The 22,032-nt window shown below is 39.7% G+C and overlaps 1 protein-coding gene across 2 annotated transcripts in view; it reads right to left on the reverse strand.

Annotated features, from left to right (window-relative positions):
• Positions 1-479: 479 nt before the first annotated feature.
• CNTNAP2 (contactin associated protein 2) overlaps positions 480-22,032 on the reverse strand; it is a 1,027,622-nt gene continuing 1,006,069 nt past the window's right edge. Inside the window, exons 23-24 of one of the 2 annotated variants that reach the window (XM_072924024.1) lie at positions 12,107-12,178; positions 480-11,097 (exon numbers count right to left, since the gene is read on the reverse strand). In XM_072924024.1, the coding sequence (XP_072780125.1) occupies positions 10,898-11,097; positions 12,107-12,178 (272 nt within the window). In that variant the 3' untranslated portion in view covers positions 480-10,897. 2 annotated transcript variants of the gene reach the window in all.

A 22,032-nucleotide genomic window follows, 5' to 3' on the forward strand; every position in this document is an offset into this window, starting at 1 on the left:
CTAATAAGCAGCAAACGTAGTTGTTGTTCAATGACCATGTATCCGCGTCCTGTGGCATGCCAACTCGTGCTCTGAAGGGGCCTAAAGCTTCCTTAGATCTTTCCCCCATTAAATAAACAATATTTGCATGTGCATTGGTCTGGATTCTTTCTATTGCTGTTATGAAATCATCTTTAAAAAATCTCCAGGCATTCAGTAGTGTGACCAACCACATTTGTTTTTAAAAGAAACTGGGTCCAAATTATTCAGAAGTAAAGATTCACCTGTTCCCTCCATGGAGTCACTGTATACAGAAATCTGAAGAGCCCTCTGTACTTTATCTCAGGCTCTTATACACAGTCTGTAAATGTTGGGTTTTTTCCTTTTATTTTATTTTGTTTGTTTGTTTTTTTATTTTTTTTTTTGGTTTTGTGTTAGATGAAGATGTCAAATATTCCAAAAGAACCACACATGCACACACACACAAAAAAAACCGCTCCTCATCTGGCAAGGCTCTTTTAATGTTGTACTTTTACCAAACCACAGTACATACTTCAAATAAGGCCTAACAGATTATACTCTTTATAAATTTACAAACAGTTTATTCTCCTTAAAGAGATCATATTACTTTTATCAGTCTTGTGTATTTCAATGAATTATATGTTTATTCAAGCATAACATAGCAAATGTAGCCATAAATCTTTTAGACTAAGTGTCTATAACAGAGGAATCTCAGATACACTATACTTTCAGATTAGGATGTTTCTTAATATACACATTTTTGTTTAATTAGGGTAACCGTCATCTCCTGGTTATGTGTTCCATGGGAAAATTGTGCTCAAGAAAGAAACCTGTGGACTAGAGTAACTGCAAACAGAGAAGGTCTTGGCTCACCTGACAGAAAATTGGGCCAGCTTTGTAGGCACATAACCCTGGGATTGGCTTTCCACCTGGTTTGGAGGGAAGGGGTGAGAGGCTGCTTTTGCTTTCCTAATAGCTAATGGCCCATGTCTTTTCCTGGGTACAGACTGCTCCACAGCAGCAGGAACTAGATCAGTAAGAAAGGACAACTGCATTTCCATCCCTAAGCAACAGCCCAGGTTATTGAGAGCTGGTGGGTTGGTAGAGATGAATTACTCAGATGTGGCATACAAACAGTACTTAAAAAAAAAAAAAAGAAAAAAGGGAGTAAAATAAGAAAACAAGTAAAATTATCTGCTTCTGTAGCAATTTTCACAATATTTTGCTACTGCTATGTATATGAATCTAATTTTGAACCATCACTCATGTCCTAGTCTCTGCTGATCCCTTTTTCTGCTCACAAGGCAATACCCATAAAACAGCGACTAGCTGTTGCTAATTTGCTATCTTGTCAAGCAAAGCCAGCAGAATAGGAGTACCCCACTGTGCTGTAACCCCCCAACAGACTGCTAAAGAAACTGTGTTTTGAGGAACTTGCACTGAACAACATCACAGGCTGTGCAAGCCTGTTTCTGAAATGTTATATGGCACCAATGTCTTCAAACCGTTTCTCAAAGACTGAGAAATAAGTTCCTGCTTGAGCCCAATATGTCCCTGCCAGAGAACCAGTGAGGAAAGAAAAACGCCTGACACTGAGACAAAACCCAAATCCGAACCATGCAAATTATAGTTGAATAATAAAAAACCAAAATCCAAGCCCATACCCAAAGTGTCCCTTGCAACAGAGATAGCTGATTGTTTTCTAAACTGCAGAACCAGCCATTTCTGTATCTCCTAAATAACAAGTTTGGCAATAGTTACCATGCACAAAGTAAAGGCCACTTATAAAACATCTCCATAAAAATATCTATTTATCTCTATATTTCTATTTATATATGTCAGTAAGAAGCATCAGACTGAGCACAGCCCAAGCACTCCATGACGGGGGGTGGGGTGGGAAATCTATTTAATCTCCATGAAATTAAGCACTCTTAGTTAGGATTGGCATCCACATGTAGGATTAATTTCCATCAGGTAATTTCCATCAGGCTTCTCTTCATTAGCACTAGTCAAACGGGGTAGCAGAATTGTTGGGGAGCTGAAGCCTCTCAGGAATATTGTGCCAAATCATGCTGTTGTGTCAGAGGAACTCCCTGGACTTTGACTAATCAAAGTGTGAGTCAGCTCATTAGGGCTGAAGATCATCTATGTGATGCTTGCCCAGCCAACCCACTGATGAGTCTTAATCCACTGAAGAGCAGAGGAAAACTTCCCCATTGCTTATGTATGACTGAGACTGACCATGCAAAGCAGATCTGTGGAAAGCCAGGTCTCTGTGCTTCAGAGTTAATAGCAACCAAGTGATACCTTAGTCTTCTTTATTCAAGTGACTCGGATCCCTTCTCCTATGCAGTTGGAGCTTCAAAAGATCAGATACAATGCAGGAGTTACAATAGGATGAGTGTAGTATCCCAGGTATGCCACATACAGAAGCACCTTTTCCCCTCAGAGATGCTGATCCAATCAAAAAAATAAAATAATTTAATAACCAATGTTGAGAGTTTTCTCGGATATGTTCATAAGAGAAACCTGTAGGAGTGCTGACTTGTTGGCCCTGTTGAGCTGGACCTTTAACACTCCAAGAGACTAAATTTACTAGAAGCTTTTATAATATAATTTTTCAGTGTCCTACTTTGGAGATTACCAGCAGCCTTGTATAGCTGCTTCAAAATCACAAGGGAAGTTGATGGCTGAAAACTCAATCTGACATCTTGTGGCCCTAAGAAAAATAGATGCTAGCTTTTGCCAGGCATTAATTTTATTATTGATATCTCTTAGGAAAATTTGAACAAAGTAATAGAAAGTAACCATGCTAAATGGAATGAAGTGCATCTGCCTAATTTTCAGTCTCTCTCTGCCAGGCAATGCTGTGATTTTGGAAAAGATACAAACAAGTTATACAATAATGCCACAGATGGCAGAAACCAAACTTGCACTTTCAGTCACTGAGTGTCATGAACAGAAAAAATCCTACTGCAAATATAAAAGATGACAGGAATGGAGTGGCACATAACCCTTCCACTGCAATGATTACATTTTAGGAAGGTGACAGGCTTCACCTTGGTCAATGTAACAAGCATGGCTGGGAAAGGAGTTTAAAGGTGACAGTAAAAGGTAGTAAATTTGTCAGTAGCAGGGAACACTTCTAAATTAGAGAAAGAGATGTGAAAAAAACCAGAACTGTCAGCAATTTTCTTTCTTTGGAGTAATGGGTAGAGGGGTTTGGAATAAAGGAAATATTAGATCTCTACAGAGATCTTACTCCTTACTCTTACCAGGAACTGTGTTAGGGGAGTTTACACTGTGTTTCAGAGTGTGAAGCAAAGGCAATCTCTCTTTGTTACCTTGCCCTACTGTAGTTTATGCTTCAGGGATAAAAGTGTCATTAGTGCAAGACACACAAGGAAACTCTGCAGACAGACCTTGATTTTACAATAGAAATAATATAAAACTAGCTGCTGATACTGTGTCCAGTGTGTTATGATGGCAAATCATAGATCTACTTTTAAATGTTTACCCAAAGGAGTTTTTCAAGACAAAGCAGTGCAGGGCTATTTGTTCAGCTTGTGAAGGACTTATTGCCTGTGGTAAGGTCAGACTCCTTCAAGGATACACACACTGAAAACACAAGAATGTGCACTTTAGAGAACAAACATTAGCATACAGGGGATGGCTACATTTTCTTTATTCAGCCAAGTTTATCTTCCATACTTCCACATGGGTTTAGAAAAATAATACTCAGACTTGGCCAGTTGCTCCACTTCTAACCAAAGCCATGATGAAATGAAGGCAAGCTGTTAGGCTGGCAATGCCCCAGATGAAGCCTGCTTCCACCCGACCTGAGTCATCTACATTTACTGTTTCTGGGCTGATTCAAGGGTTTGTTGCCTTGCTCCAGTGACTCTATCTGCCTTAAAGAGCCTGTTGATAGCCTACTACCCTGGAAATGGAGTCAGTGGGGAAAAACACATTATGACTGGACAGGATGCTAGATTATCTCATTTAGGTTCCCTTTCCCACAAAATGTTGGACCAGAAGGTCTTTTGTGGTCCCTTTCAATCTGTGATGTTCAATAAGTTGGGGGAAAAGTGACAAAAGACAGGGACAGGCAGCAACACATCTGAGACTTGTCTTCTAAGCAGGTAGAAGAGCTTAGGTCTTGTGACTCTGCACTCTCACCAGCAGCCTAGAGCAGTTTGTTTAGGTTTGACATCTTCAGCTGTACTCTTGCAACAGCCTGTTTCAAAGCATGTGAAAGACAGGAGCTCAAATATTTTGGCTAAAAAGGCAATGGTGATATATAACTGGCCACAGCACTGTAACTACCCCAAGCTCCTGACTAGAAGGCAAGAAACTCTTTCTGGTACAGTTCATATTTCTGCATGCTAAACATTCCCTCAAATGGTTTCAGCTCTAGTATAATTCCGGTTATTTACATTTCTCACCTATCAGAAAATATCATCTACCTGCCTTCTCAATAAATTAGAATTTCTTAGGACAGCTCTGTGCTAGAATTCAGAATGCTAGTTGTTGAATATCAATACCTGTACATTATAACAATTAATATGGTGATAGTACATCTCTGACACTTGGAGACAGCAGAATTAATGCTATGAAATCTGAGGAAATAACAATTTGCTCTTCCTTGATATCCTATTACATACCAAGTGAGAACATTAATCTATGGTAAAACGAAAGGTACACACTTTTATGTTTGTTGTTTAATCCAGATGGTCTTCCTTAAGGAAAAAACAGCAGTGGGCATACAAATGGAAGCTGCTGAATCACAAAAGTAGCAGGATGTACTAAATTTGTTATTTGCTTATGTGTATATTTCCAGAATATATCTTACCCCATATTCATTGAAGTGGTTCTGGTTGTGCTTAAAAAATTGCTCAACTTTTCTCACATGATATTTTGAAAATAGAAGATTAATGAAAAGAAATACTTCTCTGTGAAAGAATCTGTTGATACCAAACTTTTTTTGTACAGTAAGTGACTTTTAAAAAAAAAGACTTCTTGTGTAAAAAAGCCATGAATTGGCCCCTTTTCTTCCTGCTTCTTAAGCTGTTGGCATAATTAGGGTTTTGAGTATAGTGCCTCAAAAAAATCTGTTTAGATGTGAAAGTCAGAGTTAACTGTGTTACAGATTGTTAAATAAATTATTTTCCATTACCAGGTCCAAGTCTTGAGGCACTTGAGGCACCTCATGTGCCTGCTACTGTAGGGTGCAGCCTGAGTTTTTCTTAAAAATTACACTTAATTTCCAGAATGAGTGATTTTGCTAGCACTGCAGACTGCTGGATTTGGAGCAAGTTTGGTATCTTATCCACCCACATCATGGCAGCAATTGCCCAAGTGGTGCAGATATCGCATCCCGAGCAGCCTTAGGTTTGGGAGGTGCACACCCACATGGCTGTGGTGAGACACGTGGCAGCAGAAGGGACCAAAGACTTTTAGTGTCACAGTGTTCAAGTATCAGTTGGGCTTTACACTTGAACCTTCACTCTCACCTCTTTGTCCTAGAGCTTTTCTACATAAATGAGAAATAATCCTGCATAAAGCATACCTCTCCTTCTGGGGGTTTCAACAGTCAGCACAGAAGAATGGTCAGAACATGGTCTGACCATATTTTGAACACAGTGTCCCAACAGGACTTGCCACTGTTATATTCACAAAGGAAGTTAAAGTCTTGGATGGATCCAGGGATTTGGTGGGTAGTTAAGGAAATGCACACTATAGACAGAGCAACAGTGCCTCTGACTCAGGTGATTGTTGCACTGATGCTTCTTTGCCTAGGTTTCACACTCTCCCATTCAAGCGCATTTAACACAATTCTTTTATAAAATGCTTAATGTCGTAAAAATGTTTTAAAGCCTGATAAAGTAGTTTATTAAAAGGAACAGACACAAGTCTGTTGAGCTGGGCATACATTTTTCTCAATGGTTTCAATAAAAGGCTCTCATTCATGAAGGAAAGGACAGAGTTATGATAGGAAAAGAAGGCAAACCACCCACACTCAGTCATTTGTAGCATGTAAACGTTGTTAGGCTGGCAATGCCACAGAATCTGCAGTAACAAATGTGAGTAGAACTGAAAGCAGACTGCTTGCTGCTATCTGCAAAGTGATCAGAAAGGGAAAAAGCAGAAAGGCAGTCATTAAATTTTTATCCAAACCCTGCTCTCAGACCCTCTGCCCACCTCAATGTGTACAGATGTACACTTTGTAACAGGTAACACTGATGCAGGAGGAACATATTTGCACTTCAACAAATCATCCCTGGTTTTGCACCCTCTCTTCTTATCTATACCTGCATTCTAAAGTACCTTTTTTCATGAACAAGGGGAGTTTTCTTAAGAGGCCTTTCCAACTTCTATCCTTTCCAAATTGATTTCCTGGTACTAGAGATGTTAAAAATACAAGCAATGATAAGAATATACAAAGCATGCGGAAACAGCTGTTGTGGTGATTAAAACTATTCCAAATGTCTTTTTTTTCTTTTTTCCCCCCTCCTCTTTATTTATCAATCTGGTTTTTTAATAGAACTTTAGTAAAAAGGAAAGACATTCACAGAAGATATTTATGCATACAAACACACTGCCCTTCATTCATTCTAATTTGCATGCTGTTGCTGTTAGAAGGCAAGATTTCTGTTTAATTTCTCTAGGGTGGATAATGACATCTGATTACCAGAATTTAAGTTCTGCTTTTCAAGAATGACACCCTTTCAGGATTACCATGCTTGATGGAATGTAAAATCATTCATGGGATAAACCATATTGAAAGCTATTGCTTGTTGAACTTAGCTTCACATTTCAAAACATACCCTGGAAATTAGATGCATCTGCTGTTGAAGGACATTGTTTTAATTAAAATGATTTCTTACCAGTACAATAAACTTGTACATATACACCTCTGCTTCAGCAGTCTTACTAAAATATTTGTGATGTCCATCCTCTCCCATATATCATGCTGCCTAGAGCATGACCCTAAAATGCTGCTGTAGCTTTGAAGTGGTAACTGCTAGAAGAGATATAAAAAGTACAGGCAAAGTTTAAGACACAAAAAATACAAAGCAGAAATGCTCCAGTACGAGTTAAAGATACATATTTCTATTTTATACATCTGAATTTTCTATCAGTAAATATGGAATAAGCAGTGTGTAAAAGACCTGATTCAAAACCGCCAGACTGGACTGCGGATTTTCCTTGAGGTTGGGCTGACATCAAAATAAGTTTTCCATTGTTTTGGCTCTTTGGAGCTCCACGTCTCATTACCTGGTGGTCTTCAAGTCTTGTGAATCCAAAATATTGCTTACATTATTTCACTAAGACTGAGAGTTCTGATCTCCAGCCCAGTCTTGCTCTCCCCACTGCTGGTGGCTGTTTTGCCATAGTTTTCTGCAGTGTCAGGAATGACACTTTAGAAACACATCTGGGACACTTTAGTTCCCAAAACAGTACAAGAAGCTACATTTCTCTGCACAGTTCAAATAGGTGAAACAGCTAAAAAACAGGTGATAAAAGACTGATTATTTTAATATTCTTTGGGGAAAGTACAGAGTTTTATAAAAGCAGGATCCACTCTCCCCTCAAACAGATTTTCCCACATACTTATTGAATGACATGGATTTTTGGCACAAATAAGAGTGGGTGAAATAAACTATGGATGTTGTTTCAGCCTTCAATGATAGGCTTGCAGTGGAAGAAAGTCTCAGAATAGATATAGTGCTAGCAAAATACACAGGCTACATCTCTGAGTCTGCTCCTGCTTTGCTGCCAGGATGCTGAATGACCAGTGCCTATAATTAAACATATATCATTCTCAGAAATGAAATACAAAGCAGACAGGCAGGAATTCACCCAAAGTCACCAAACCCCTATACAGAGACAGCTGCTTGTCGATAATATCATGTCTAAGGTCCAGTTTAAGAAGAAACGAGAATTCTACTATTTAAAGGTTTCCAGAGTTCTGAAAGTGACTGTATTTTAACACAGCACTAATGTATTTCACAGAAAAAGGCTCATGGTGTCCAGTCAATGGAGAGGTGTAGTTGACCCTGACTTGATTTCAAAAATTTAAACTTTTTTCTTCAAATTTAAGACACTAATTTATAACTATTGCTTATGCAATGGTAAAAGGTTATTTTCCAGAAGTTTTCTCTTAATCTCCCAGGGCTGTGAGAGATTAGCTGGTAATTTTTTTAGAAAATCAGTGAATAGATATCACAGGCCACCCTATCATAACCAGAGACAACTATCTCTTAATTTGCCAAGAATTTGGTTAGACATGGAGACAAGACAAACCCATCTTTCCCTTCTAATGACATGCTGAGGCATTTGGCAATTTGCCCTATGGCTGTTAAATCTGTCTCTCCCACATAAAGTAGCAGAGGACTCTGGTCTCTCAGGATACAAGATACTGATCTTCCTCACATACATTAAATTCAGATTAGGAGTGTTTTTTCTGCAAATCAAATGCCGATCTATGCAAACTATGCTCTATTCACTACTCTTGGTAACTTGAAGTTGCAGGTAAGGATGTTTTTCAGAGTAGACTAAGATACCATTAAAATAAAATTAAACATAAAATCATAGAGAAAAGATAATGTCTTTTCAATCCTACAGAGATATCTATGATTGCTATGTAGTTTGCTGAGTCGTGGTACAGGGTAGATCCATCTCCTGCTGATATTCCCCAATGAGAGAAGACTTGGGGAAGACTTATTTTACACCCATGATTAAACCAAATCATCTGCTTGATTACAGACAAGAGAGGGAGAGGTTAGTACTGGAGGCAAGGCAAAAGACTGCAGAGCACAAGAGTGACAGAGGTAATTTTTATGCTTACCTGAACCTCTTTGCCACGTATATTACCTGAGAAACAGTAATTGCTTTTAAAACTGGCAACTTTTTTGTATGCTAATTCCAAATCCATAAATAGAAGAAATGAATGGGCTTGATTTACTCTGATATCTATGTCCCATGATTATGTTCCTCCAATACAGGACTTTAGGCTACCATCCTTAAAACCCTAACTACCTGGCCTGACTTTCTGATAAATTGTGCTTATCAATGTCTTGTCTGGTAAGACTCCAATATTTTCTTTCTCCTACACGAACTTTTTTCCCATTTTTAAAGTGTCAATTAGAATAATGAAAGTTGCAACCAAAGAAATAAGGAAATAAAAAATGGAAGCACTGCAGAGTGTAGTAGATGTTTGGGTGGAAAATAAATCTTTCTTGTGCAGAAAAATGAATTAAATCTGCGCATACTAAGTCCAGGAATATTAAAGACAAAGCAAATCTAGGACTGTCACAAGAATAAATACTTTTAAAGGGAAGTTCCTGGTATAGTTTCTGTTCTTCTAGCACATGGCATAGCCCTGCAGTACATTCATTCATAGAGTCTGTTCACTGCAAAACCTGTCCATTAAGGCCTTAAATTCCTATCAATTCAGACCATAGGAGAACCATGCTTCTCTACAGAGGGCAAGCTAAAGCTTTGTTAAGTTATTGCCACTAAAAGATAGTAAGTCTTCAGGCTGCCCCTTTTTGTTTCCTTCTAGCTGCATGCCTGATGTTCAGCTGATGCTTTGGACACTCCTGATTTGAGAGGAAAATGGGATGCAATGCTGTACTTGGGACTGGCCTTGGTATTCTTAAAAATGCCTTACAAAGACAGTAAAATAGTTTGGGTAAATCTCTGTATTGAAAAGTGACTCTCCCCTATGTGCTGTGTGTTCCTCATGTGCTCTGGAGGCAGAGTTTTCATGCCTCCTTTGCCTCACCTTCCTGACTGTGCAAACACTGTGGAGGTTTTCCTTGCAAAGGGACTGAAACAAGGGATTTAAGGAATAAATTGCTACTCTCAAGTTGAAAAAAAAAAGGATGTGAAGTCCATGGGTTCAAATGCACTGAGTAAAGCTGTATTAATACTTCAATGATAGCCTATTAAGAAGAAACAGAAGCAAACAAAGTCTGGCTCTAATTCCCTACTACAATGTACAGAATATGCCAATATGCCACAGGCAGAGCTGAGTTTAACTTGGCACGTGCCTCGGGGGTGACCTGGTGCCATAGACAGAGACACAGGAACAGACTAGGTCTACAGACTCACACAGCATCATACTCCCTCAGAGACCAACAAAATAATACAAAAAACCTTTAAAGCCTCCTGTGCTTTATGATAATCCTCTTTAGTAATAGTAGAGTAGTCATAATAACAGTATTTTTACATTGTTGATGAGAATTGCACACAATCAGTGAAGTGCCTGGGTCAAGAAGATGGGTTCTGCCAGGGCTGATGAGGTGTTGAGAACCTGGTGAGTAAGATTTGCATTAGTCCTCACCCCCTATCCCACCCCCTGGATCAATGACACCCGAATAAACGGTGATGCGGGGCTGAGGGCGGCCTGCAGGGAAGTGGCCAGCCAGGAAGGAACACAATGCTGGGAAGAAAGGGCTGCCACTTGCTTTCAGGACAGAGCCACCCACATTTTAAACAGCTTTTAAAAATATAAAAAACAGCCCTGTTTCTTGTCACAGGTATCCAGAACATCTCTAAACACACAGAGAAATAGACAGGTATGACTGAAAACTGTAACCAAAGCTGAAGCTGCAAAACTGCTCTTTGTTGTAGTTGTTGGGATACAGAAGGGGCAATTTGCTGTAAATAAATATTAAAAAGTATTTTTTCTTAAATGCTTGAGATATTCTTTTTTTTTTCTCCAGTCTCAGTGGTATTTTCCTGTCACTTGCTCCTCCAGTTGTGCTGATCTTTTTATCCTATGTGTGCTCAAGTGTCCGACACAGAGTGTTCTCTCTCCACTGCAAGAGTCATCCCAGTCCCACCCTGGCCCAGCTCATATCCCACCCCAGGCCCCATCCCCGTGGGCTTAGATAAGCCATTCCTTCTTGCTCTCGTCTATGGTCTCCGTGAAGTTGGGGTCATTGTTCATGATGGCGGCGTCGGCGCTCTCGGCTGACTCTGCCCCTTTGGCCTCGTTGGTGTGGTAGGTTCCCTTGTGGCGGAACATGTAGCGGATCAGGAACACCAAGGTGCAGAGGATGGTGAAGATCACCACTGCGATGACACCTGCACACAGGAGGAAAGAAAAGATGCCCCTGGTGAGGCCAGCTGCAGACTTTAACACAAAGAAAGGATCCCAAAACTCCTCTGAGCTGAATTGAAGCTACTTGGGCACGTGGACATCACCACAGTTGCTTGGTTTCCACTGCTCTAATATTTATATATAGTTTCCACTATATACAAAATGCAGTTCTATGAAGTCTGCTGGTGACTGTCATCCCATTGGTAAAAACTTCAACATTAATAACTACTTACAAACCTAAGCTTTGCTGACCATGAGGCAGAGGGTGCTGAACACTCCCAGAAGTGTGGGGTGTATTGGTGATGTGTGGACAGATCTTTGAAGGTGGAATCACTGATGTTCACTTTCTAGTCAATGGCTGTAAAGACCTATCCTAGCTCCTCGACTTGTCCTTGAAAATTTGCTTGGTTCACTGTTGGCTCACACCATCCACTAAGCACTGGCTCCACGTAATTGCAGAGGTACCTGCTTTATCATCAGTTCTAGCCTTAATTGCTGTCCCTGCAATGGTCTATTTTGGGTTCAACCGTGTTATAGAGAAGTCTCATGAATGCTATCCTCTTGGGCATAGGTATCTATGTGATAAAACAACACTGTTCCTGTTTGGGCCCTTCTCTACAGGCAAAGGAATCCTTCAGGATGAAGATGTTATAAAATTTTCAGAAAAAATATTGTTATCAGCCAGAGTTATGTTTTGCCATTTTACATTAACTGATGCATTGGGCAGGTGAATTGAGGCTGTTCAAGTGTGGCCAGATTTTTTCTGAGGAATGCAATGCTGTCTTCCAGTATTGTAAAGTTTCAAAGTATAAGGAAAAGTTATATATAATTATAAAAATATAAATTATAAAGGAAAAAATTACACAGCAAACCAAGACTAAAGCAACAAACCTAAACCTGGATATGGAAATAAGCACCCTTATTACCAATTGCAATTCAGCCATCAGAGACATATACTGCCAAGTATCTTGGAAAAGTAGACAGTTTTCTTACCTCCAATAATAGCTGAGTTTCTGTTAACTCCATCTCCTATAGCTTGACCATTGTATGGAAAATCAGCACTTGCTGTAAATAGAGAATTAAAGATTCATGTGGTAAATAGCAGTAAAACTTCTGTAAAAGTTCAGAAATAAATCCAACATCCTAAGATACAACTTAAAGAAAACTGTGATCACTAGATATTTATCTGTAGATGAATAAAACCAAAAAGATCTGTCAATATTATCTAATCCTTCAGAACTACCTGCTTGCTCCTCATAACAAAAATAAAGTTAAAATAAAGGAGATACCCTCGGTAAGGATTGCTGTTAGTACAGGAAGTCATTTTGTCCTTTACTAACATAAAGTCAGTAAGTTTTAAGTGGTAAAAAAAAGCACAAAACAAATCAAACCCCTTTCTTTTAAAAGTGTGTGATCATACTTATTATTACAGAGATTTTTGCCTTTGTCACTGCTACCTATGAAAGGCTTCAAAAGCTTCCAGGATTTTGTGACCACCATTGGGTACAAATTCAAACTCCTTCAAAGAAAAAACTTGAATCTCTTTTGCTGCTGCACAGTCCAAGGTAAGAGAGGGGCTGCAGCTTCTGTTGGTCAGAGCCATAGAGCAGCCACCCCGCAGAGTACATGCCAGCACTTTTGCCAGTCTGGGAGAAAGCCCAGCATGGCAGCTGAGCCACTGCTGGAGCTGCTTTGGAGCTGAGGAGCAAGACTGTGAGCTGGAGGAGCTGAGGCGAGGCAGGCATGGGAGGCTGTGGATGAGGAGAGCCTCCAGCACACAGGTAAGGAGAGGAAATAAAGGCAGATGTGGCAGCATTCATTTGCCAGTGACCTAAAAACCCCTTGAAGCAGAATTGGATGAAATTGGATTAATTTGGATGGTATCCTTGGTTTTAACCTCCAGAAAATATCACAGAGGCTTTTCAAAGGCAATCTCATCAATTAAACTTAACATTTTCTTTATGCCAGATATACCAACTAGACACTGCAATGACTAAGCAAGCCTAGGGAGCTGGGTGAGTGGTTGTAATAATTTTCTTCTTTGCCCCTGGACTAAGACATTGATTTTGAAATAGAGAAAATGTTGTTAAAAGTGCATTAACTGGAGAAAGTTAAAATAATCAAGGATATGAACTGCTTCTCAGGGCAGCATTTAAAACCCCACTGTATTTTCCTTGCTTGATGGATTAGGTGATACTGTATGAAAATAATCAGTTGCCTTTACAGACCAGTGATGCATTCAGTATACCAAGAACTGGCTGAGGGAATTCAACTGTCTTTCTGTTACCATGGACCAAAACCCATAATAAAGTTCCTTTTGTATTATAAAGCAGCTGCACAAAAGAATGAATGGTTTCAGCTTGCCACGTGGCCTGAAAAGAGGTTTGGGGCTAGAGTAGCCCTCTGTATGCCTACTCTGGGAGAGAGTGGAACCAGCTGTGTGTTCAGCAGCTGGTTTTTGGCTGGCTGCCTGGGGGACAAACAGGAGTGAGCTTCTCAGAGCTCAACAGAGGGGCCCTGTCCAGCAGTTTTTTGCCAGCAGCACTTGTGCCTTTGACATTTGTTGGCACTCTGGCTCCTGAAAACCTTCATCTGCACCCCTCTGAAATGAACCAAGCTATAAATTGTAGAAGGTAAATAAATACCTGGTTCTGTATCAGTGGATTTTTCTCCAAAGAACTGTGCCAGGACCATTAATGAAGACATTTTGGCACAGGATCCATAAACATACCTTTGCAGTGCTAAAAGGGAAGGGCTGGCAGTGGGAAATCCTACTTTTAAATCTGCCCTCCCTGCATCTGAAGGAAAATCCTAAAGCCAAGTAATACTGTGGGGAAAGCATCAAACTCTCTGTGTTTGCCAAATCACAAGGAATTCCTCTCTGCCTTTCTAACTCAAAAGGAGGCCCCCTGTCATCCAAGCAGCACCACAGGCAGTTAACAAGTCCTGGAATTTGTCACTTGCTTTAGAGTTGGTCTCCTGTGTCCTCACACAAGAAATCTGAAAATCTACAATGGTCACAGTTCCTCCTTCCCTTACAATTTAATATTATACTTTATCTTCTTTTAATAGGTTATTTCAAGAACAATGGCACTTGTGAAGTGTGAAGAAAGAGAAAAGCTGCTGTTCATGGCAGCATGATCCCTCTTGAGCTGCCACATCTCACTGGCTATGCTGCAAGGGATTCCTGGCAGATGGAAGACCACAGTCTATGATGTTCAACAGGCAGTGAAGCACACTGCAGGATAAGAAAGGACATGATCCAGGATGTGGAGCTCTATCTTTGATCTTGGCTGAGAGCTGCTGCTAGGAGTGGACCAAATGCCTTCATGCACAGCTGCTCTCCATTGCACCCAGTCATCTTACACTCAGGAGGAGCGGTCCATTGGATCATCAAGCACGTGTGATTCACTCTGAGACTCTCACCTCTGACAAAAAGGAAACAAGAACATGCTTCTGGGAGCTGGGGACACTATTTCAGCAAGAAATCAGATTGACAAAATTGTGCCATGCTGCAGCTGCTGGAGAACCAGGTGTGCTGCAGGGGGAAAAAGGAGCTTAGGCTTTCATGAATTTTTTTTTAAAGCACTTGCAGTAGTGTTGGCAGATATTATCACTAATTCATGAACTGATGTTCTATTATTCTTGTGCCACCAAGAGACCTGCTTGTGTATTATGGGTTTTTTTTGGCTGAAAAATTGTATCTAAAATTTCATCCAAATGTGGGATTAGAGAATATATTTGCTGCAAAAATAGCTACACATTTTTTTTTAATTTGAAGTATTATTATAGATGAATAAAGCAGAAAGAAAACAACAAATTAGTTTCCTTTTTGAATGGGAAGCTCCCTTGAAATTCTTCAGTAGCTTCTCAAAAGATCAGATATAGCTATAGATCAGAGGTCTAAGAACTGCAAAAGGGTTCACAGCAATTGCTACAGCAATCAGGCAGAAAAGAACATGTGAGTCCTTGACCCTCCAAGATGAGCTTAACAGAGTATTGTCCCCAATAGGTACCAAGTGCAGGTGTTTCAGACAGAAGCTACGTCATTCAAAAGCATGGGGATTCCTCTCTGACTTTACAACAGTCACAGTCCTTGGCAATATTAAGCAACTTTGCTAAAAAGACAACTAATTAGAGGTTTTCTTCCATTGCTGCTGGAATTGAGGAACTTAAAGAGGAAAGAACACATTAGAACACGACGACAAATGGACAGCAGTAATACTGATCCTCTGGTAAAAGTACAGAAGAGTACATAAAGTGCTGTTCATAGGCTGTAAAGAATAATTCCTAAAACAAATCTTCCCTAGGTTTCTCCAGGTAGCCAGAGTCTCACGTGTGTGATGCAAAACATGAAGAACAGAGCAATGAGCTTTTTAATCTATCCTGGGAAACAGAAAAATCTATCCTGAAAAGCTAAATATTGACCCAAGAAATGTCCTGCCAGCTGCCTGAAATCCTCTGCTCATGCAGCTGTGGCACAGAGCCATCAGTTTGCTGTCACGGCAGGCCAAAGACCTTTTCCTAAAACCTGCAGCCAGCGCAGGGACAGATTGCTCTGTATCAGGAAGTGCTAAGCTCCTCTGTGGCTTATGAACATCACTTTGCCTGGTTCCCTTACAGGATCCAAGCTGGCTGATGCTGTTCTCTGCACCCTGTCTTTCCAGAGCAGGTCATCAGGTTTGCTTCAAACACCACCATTCTGAGGCTAATTTATGTAAAAGGACACAGTACACTTTGCTTTCTCTTTCTTTCATGGGCTGCTGTTTACAAGGCCATAGTTTCAATAACCACAGAGTAAATCAACAGGGTCTGTACTTATGTTCTGCACTTTTCAACTTTCTGTTATTAGGGTAAATGGGGTTTAAGAAACTTTGCAGCACCTAAAAGGGTGATTAAAGACTGACTGCAGGCAAATTCCATATTCTGGCCATCATTTTAATGACATTTGAAGCTTTAGATGACCACAAAAATGCAGTAGGAGACCTGCCACCCTTCTGCATGGCCAGCATGGTCATTGCCACAGTCAGATACGAAACAGTAGCCCTCAATGAATGGAAAGGGAAGGTGGGACTGGATAAACAGGGCACAACTAGGATTGATGTTAAAGATGATAGATGTGCTTGGTTTAGCTGAGTGAATTAATTCTGCTTCATTATGACAGGCATGATTTTGCATCTGCCATTTTCAGAGAGAAAATGTTTTACAATGGATCCCACATAAAAGCCTTTTGCAAATTCACAAAATTGAGATAAAAAAATGACCTTGGTAAAGTAGTTCAGAAAGTGAGTGTGGGCTGAGAAATGAGCAAAAGGCTGTTCAGTAAAGGCAAGGGGAAACCCAAAACCAAAGCAGGGTGGGGATTTTCAGGTAAAGAGCAGTATCAAGATGTACACAGTAAAAAGGCAAATTTTGTTTTGATATACATTAATAGGAGTGTTATACATAGGTCATTAAAAGCAATTTTTTGAACTTTTTTTCTGAGTGGGCAAGTCTTGGTTAAAATATACCGCACTACAAACGAAGATGCAGTTTAAATTTGCTCCAAAAAAGGAAGTGTGAGAGTTATCACAGGTCTAAAGCAATCAATAAAATATGAAAAGCTGGAAAATTAGCTTGTTCAGACTAGATCTTATGTGCTGCAAGACTTCTTTGGCCTTTCATCTTTACAGCTGTCCACAATTTTGAGAAGTGTTCGTCCATTATTAAAACCAGTTGGGTTTTCACATAAATATGAATTGCAGAAGTGACCAGAACCACCGGGTCTGGTGATCACAAGGTATATAAAACCCACATCAGTCAAGGCATTGATTAGAAGTAAAACAGTAAGATAAAATAAAAGATGTGAACTATAACTCCTTCTTCCTAATTCTGTTTTGTAGCCAAGCATCCAAGAATTGACTTTACAATGACAGCAAACTCTCACTTACATGTTAGGATTATGAGAAAGTGTTGGACTCTAGATCCATTCATGAATCTGGTTCTCCATAGGACCACAGCACAGAGAAAAATAAAAGGAAGCTCTCTGGTGTCATTCTGTAAATTATGTCAACTCTGCTCGTCAGGTGAGACTGTACTGGTGTGGTTTGAAATTACAGAGCTCCCCTTATTACAGACTCTAGGTACAGAATGTAATTGCTTGACTCTTGATAGTCAAAATTAATGTACAGTCACAGCCCCATTCCCCTTTCTGAAGGGACTGGATCACAAGTGAAACTCTAAACACACGCAGGAGTAAATGATGGAGCAGGAGTAAACAACGCCATTACACAGTCCTACATCAAAGGTGAACAACACAACCCTTTTGTGCTCATCCCACTACCTGTGCCCATCCCATCCACTTCTCTCCTCCTGAGTTTGGCTCTGTGAAGAGCTCTCGTGACACATAAACTTCAGCAATTCAGCAAAAGAAAAAAAAAAATCTGAAGCAGTATGAAAAACGCTGTCTCTTTTAATGCATGTTTTTCTGTGTCTTACTTTGTATTGGAAGTTCATATGTTTTTATCTTTTAAATTAATGCATCTCTTTTTTTTTTCCTGCTTCTCTGGGCTGAAAACTCAGAAAGGAGGAAAACTACCCCTACTCTTCTTTTCTAGGCATTTGAGAGCAGATTCTGAGGGAGGACTGTTTAACATTAAACTCTGTTAACAGACTTTACTTGAAGTCCTATGAACATCATGTTAAGTCTAGAACCAAGAATTTGGCTGCAGAGATTTTTAATATTAAACACCTCCAAGTTTTAAAAAACCCAACCTCACACTTACCCTGCCCCCCACCAAAATACCGAAAAGGTATTATTAACCATGTTGTTTGTAAAAGGTTTGGTTTGTTTTAGCATACTATGTGGGGTCAATCATTACTCTCCCTGAAATTTTAGTGATGCCTCAGGTGTAGTATTAGAGGGTATATGTATGTCCTTATTATTAACCACTTTCCTGAATTTATGGAAATAGAAATCTTCACAGTCACAGACTTAATAAATTTTTTTAGCACAAGTTATAGGATATTGGGAAAAATACACCCACTTAGCAATTCTATAACTACCAGAACAGACGTGCAGCTTTAAGGGAAAATTGAGGCTTTTAATTTAAAAAATGTCATATTATCTCTGTTGCCAATAATGCTAGTTATCTGGAACATGAAAATCTCCATGTTGGAACAGAATTTACTAATTTCTTTAGTCTTTTAAAACCATCTTGACTGGGGGGGACAGAGAAAAAAAAACCCGTTGTAAATGATAAAAAATCCTCTAGTGCTATTTGGACCAATTACTTATACTAAATTTTGTCAGGTATGTTAAATTAGATCAAAAATATTTTGAAAGGTTATATTTTATTTTTCCTATGAACTTTTCATTGAATCTCAGTAGTTTTTATGTCAGCTTCTGGTGAGTTCTGCTGAGAGAGATACGTGCACAGAGATAATGGAAAACCCGTGGGTTTACACTTTTAGTGTGAAGGCTCTTTAATGCCATCTTTTTATTCCAATAGAAAATGAGTATAAATTAAAAGTTCCTTTTAAATGATGGTTTAATAGAAACATTGTCCTCTGAACACCCTTCTGCATGCAAATGCCTGGGACAGTGGGAAAGTAAGTGGGGATTATAGAAGAAAAGTGTTGTTGGATGTTACTGTAAAAGAAAGCATGCATTTTAGAATGAACCATGGAAATGCTAACAATGAACAATGGCAGTGCTGGAAGAAAATGAAGTGAAAGCTCCCTGGTCAATGAACTGGGACAATACAGACTCTCAACACGGGACATTAGACTAGCAGACAACCCAATCAGTAAAGATAGCTATTTGTGAAATGCTGTGTTACCAGCCCTTTAACTTCCTTCTGCAGGTGAGCTTTGCTGTCCGCGCTCTTAAGGAGAGGAGGAAATGGAGTTTTATCAATGGCTTACACTTAAAGTTGTACAATATTCTTTTTTTTGGTCTTGAAAGGCAATGTCCTAGCAAAGGGACTGAAAAACTTGTGCCTTATTAGTGCACAATCACTGCAGCTCAAACTCCCCCAGTCAGTCCTGGATGAAATACAAAACAGGGAAAACATTCCTACACTCCCTGTTGGGATGGGTTAGGTGATTATCTCTTGCTTTCCCCTTTGTATGATTGTTTCACATCTTCTGTGGCACACAAGCAATTAATTGTACAAAGTTGTGGTAAGGCAAGACACTTCATAATACTAATATCTGGTACTTGTAAACTATGGAATTTTATTCATTTAAAAAGGAGAACAGACATCTAGCATCACTTTCTGATTTTATCTGCAGTTGAACTTCAGCAAGTTGGATCTCCGATTTAATATTTTGAACATTTGCTCTGCCAGATTTCCAATTGATTTGCAGCATATTAGTTCATCCTCATTCATCAAAGACCCAAACTCATCTATCTTTCAATTCCTGGTAGTAACATCTGTTTGACACTAGTCTCACTATGACTCCAGACAAGAGTCATGCTGGCCTAAGCTATCACTTCCATGAAAATTTTATGAGCAGTGCTTACATTTCACCTGTTAAGGAAGATACACAAATACTTCCTTTTATAATTAATGTAAAAGATGAAGCGCTTTGGTACTCTCAAAGGAACAGTGGAGTTAATGCTGGTCAAAGCCTGGCTGTATATAGCTAATCACTGACAATGGACCCAGAGGGAATATGTGAAAGAAACACTCCTCCTCTCCCTCCCAAATGAAGAAAATCCACCCTAATGACCAAGAATATCAAACAAACCTGTAAACTTACCACAGCTACAAAAAAGGAGAAAAAAAAGAGAAAGTCTCCAACTGGGGATAAGAAATGGGTCAGACTGGAGAGTTGAAACCTAAAAACCCCTTTAATAGCTGTAATGACCTGACTGTAATCTAGAATAACCTCTTACACAGGAAGTAAGTGTGTTTCTGCCTGAGGTAAGGAAAAAGGAAGCAGTCATATGAAGTGCTCAGGCGTCTAAATGCTTCCTTCTCTATTTAATTTCCCCCTAATTTATGCCATCTCTATGTTCCTGGATAGGATTGGTACTTGTGTAAAAAATAAAGTCTTTGCAGAGGATGTAAAAGACTCTCTTTTTAGTATTAGCACCTTCTCTTGACATTAGGTAGCAGCATTAATATTCAAATCACTGCTTATGAAACAGCTACAATACTGGTCTGTCAATGAATGCCAGAAGAATTTACAAGCTTGACAGTCTGCCAACTGTCTGATACACTAGACAGAGTGTCAGAAATCCCACACAGAAATTATATAGTCTTAAAGTTAAGAGAAATCTATGCATAATTGTGTGAAGGAGCTACATGAGACTGAGGGAGGCATTTTTATTCCAAATCAATAGAGAGATTTGCAGTAATTCAAGCACCATAATTAAACCCTTTAAGGATGAAGCACTGATTGTGCCAAATTTCAGACAGAAGCTCTTCCTAGTTAGCTGTTTGATGGGCAGGAGAAAAATAGAAACTGTTGCATTTAAATGTTCACCACTTACCCTCTTGTCTGCAAGAAACACTTGGTGCTTTGAAACTGAGCTATAGGTTTCTGCTAGACTTTATCCCTCCTGACTGTCTGACAAAAAATGCTACCTTCTTGTTTGAAAACAACTCAGGTCAAGGCCATGGAGTTCTGAGACAATATTTATATTGGGAGCAGGGGGGATGAATGCTGGTCACTCTCAATAGAGTAAGCAATCACAGAAATGCACCAGACTGGCAGTGGAAGAACCTGTTGAGCTATAGGGCAGGTTGCCCTTCAGTTTCTTATATAAAGAGTATAAATATTAAGCTACCTTACTGGCAGACAAACAGCCTCCCAGTGTTTACATGCCATGTGAATTAAACAAAAACCCAAACCGACCACTTTGATTAATCTGTAATCCTGAAGAAAGAATCTGGCATGATTCTCTGATTGCAGTACTGGTTTGCTATGCTTGAAAAAAAGAGAAGTGTCATTTTATTCTAGCAAATGCCTTCATACCTGTTTCTAATTTTGCTAACACTAAGAGATCAAATCTAGATGTGTAAGGCTGCACCATGAACAAAAGTGGTGAAGCTCCTCAGTGCCTCCTGCCTGGACTTGCATGCCCTTGCAGGAAGCCTAGGGAAGTGACCCTGCTCTTCTGCCATCCCCTAAAAGAGAGAATGAGCACTATGTCACATGTCACCAGTGACTTTAATGCTCATACTCTTGGACTCTGATGTGTATAGAACTCTGTGGCCAGGAGAAGAGTGTTTTGTTCATGTATATGTGACCTAAGACCACTTTGAGGGTTGCATGGTCACCCATCAGCAAATAAAACCTTAGATTCTTCCTTCCCACTGTGCCATTTGTAAGAAACCCTTGACAAGGGCAAGACCTGTCTCCTGTTTTCCTAGCCACATCCACACCAGACATCTGACCCACCTTCTCCTCAGGTGCTGCTGCTCTGCTCTCTGAGATGTGGTACTGTTGGTCCGGGGATGAGATGAGACTCAACCCACAGCATCTGAATCTGGAAGGTGACCTTCAGCACTGCCACCAGTAACATGAGTGACACTTTCCCTTGGTGCAGAAATTGACTGCTCTCTTTCACATGACAAAGAAATTAGCTGGCCAAATAGGTGAGCTTGGATGCATGGCCAGTACTCAGTGCTGTTGCTTCCCTCTCCTGCCATCACTTGTCAAAGGAAGAGGGATGAATTCATAACAAAAAGAGGGTGAATCCTGCAAGCAGCTGTTTTAATATTGATGACAGTGGTACATGATTTTGCCAGGCATGCTCGATATAGGTATCAAAGTAAGCTGTTAATTCATAAAAGGCAAGACATTTCAATTATTACAAAAAAAAATAAAGAGCATTTTGGGTTTAAACACACATAGTCAGAAAAAAGTCATGCCACTTGAAGAATGTTACAGATGTAGCATTTAATCCTGCTCCATTTAATTTGTAA

Source organism: Taeniopygia guttata, chromosome 2, assembly GCF_048771995.1.
Source record: "Taeniopygia guttata chromosome 2, bTaeGut7.mat, whole genome shotgun sequence".
Taxonomy (NCBI): domain Eukaryota; kingdom Metazoa; phylum Chordata; class Aves; order Passeriformes; family Estrildidae; genus Taeniopygia; species Taeniopygia guttata.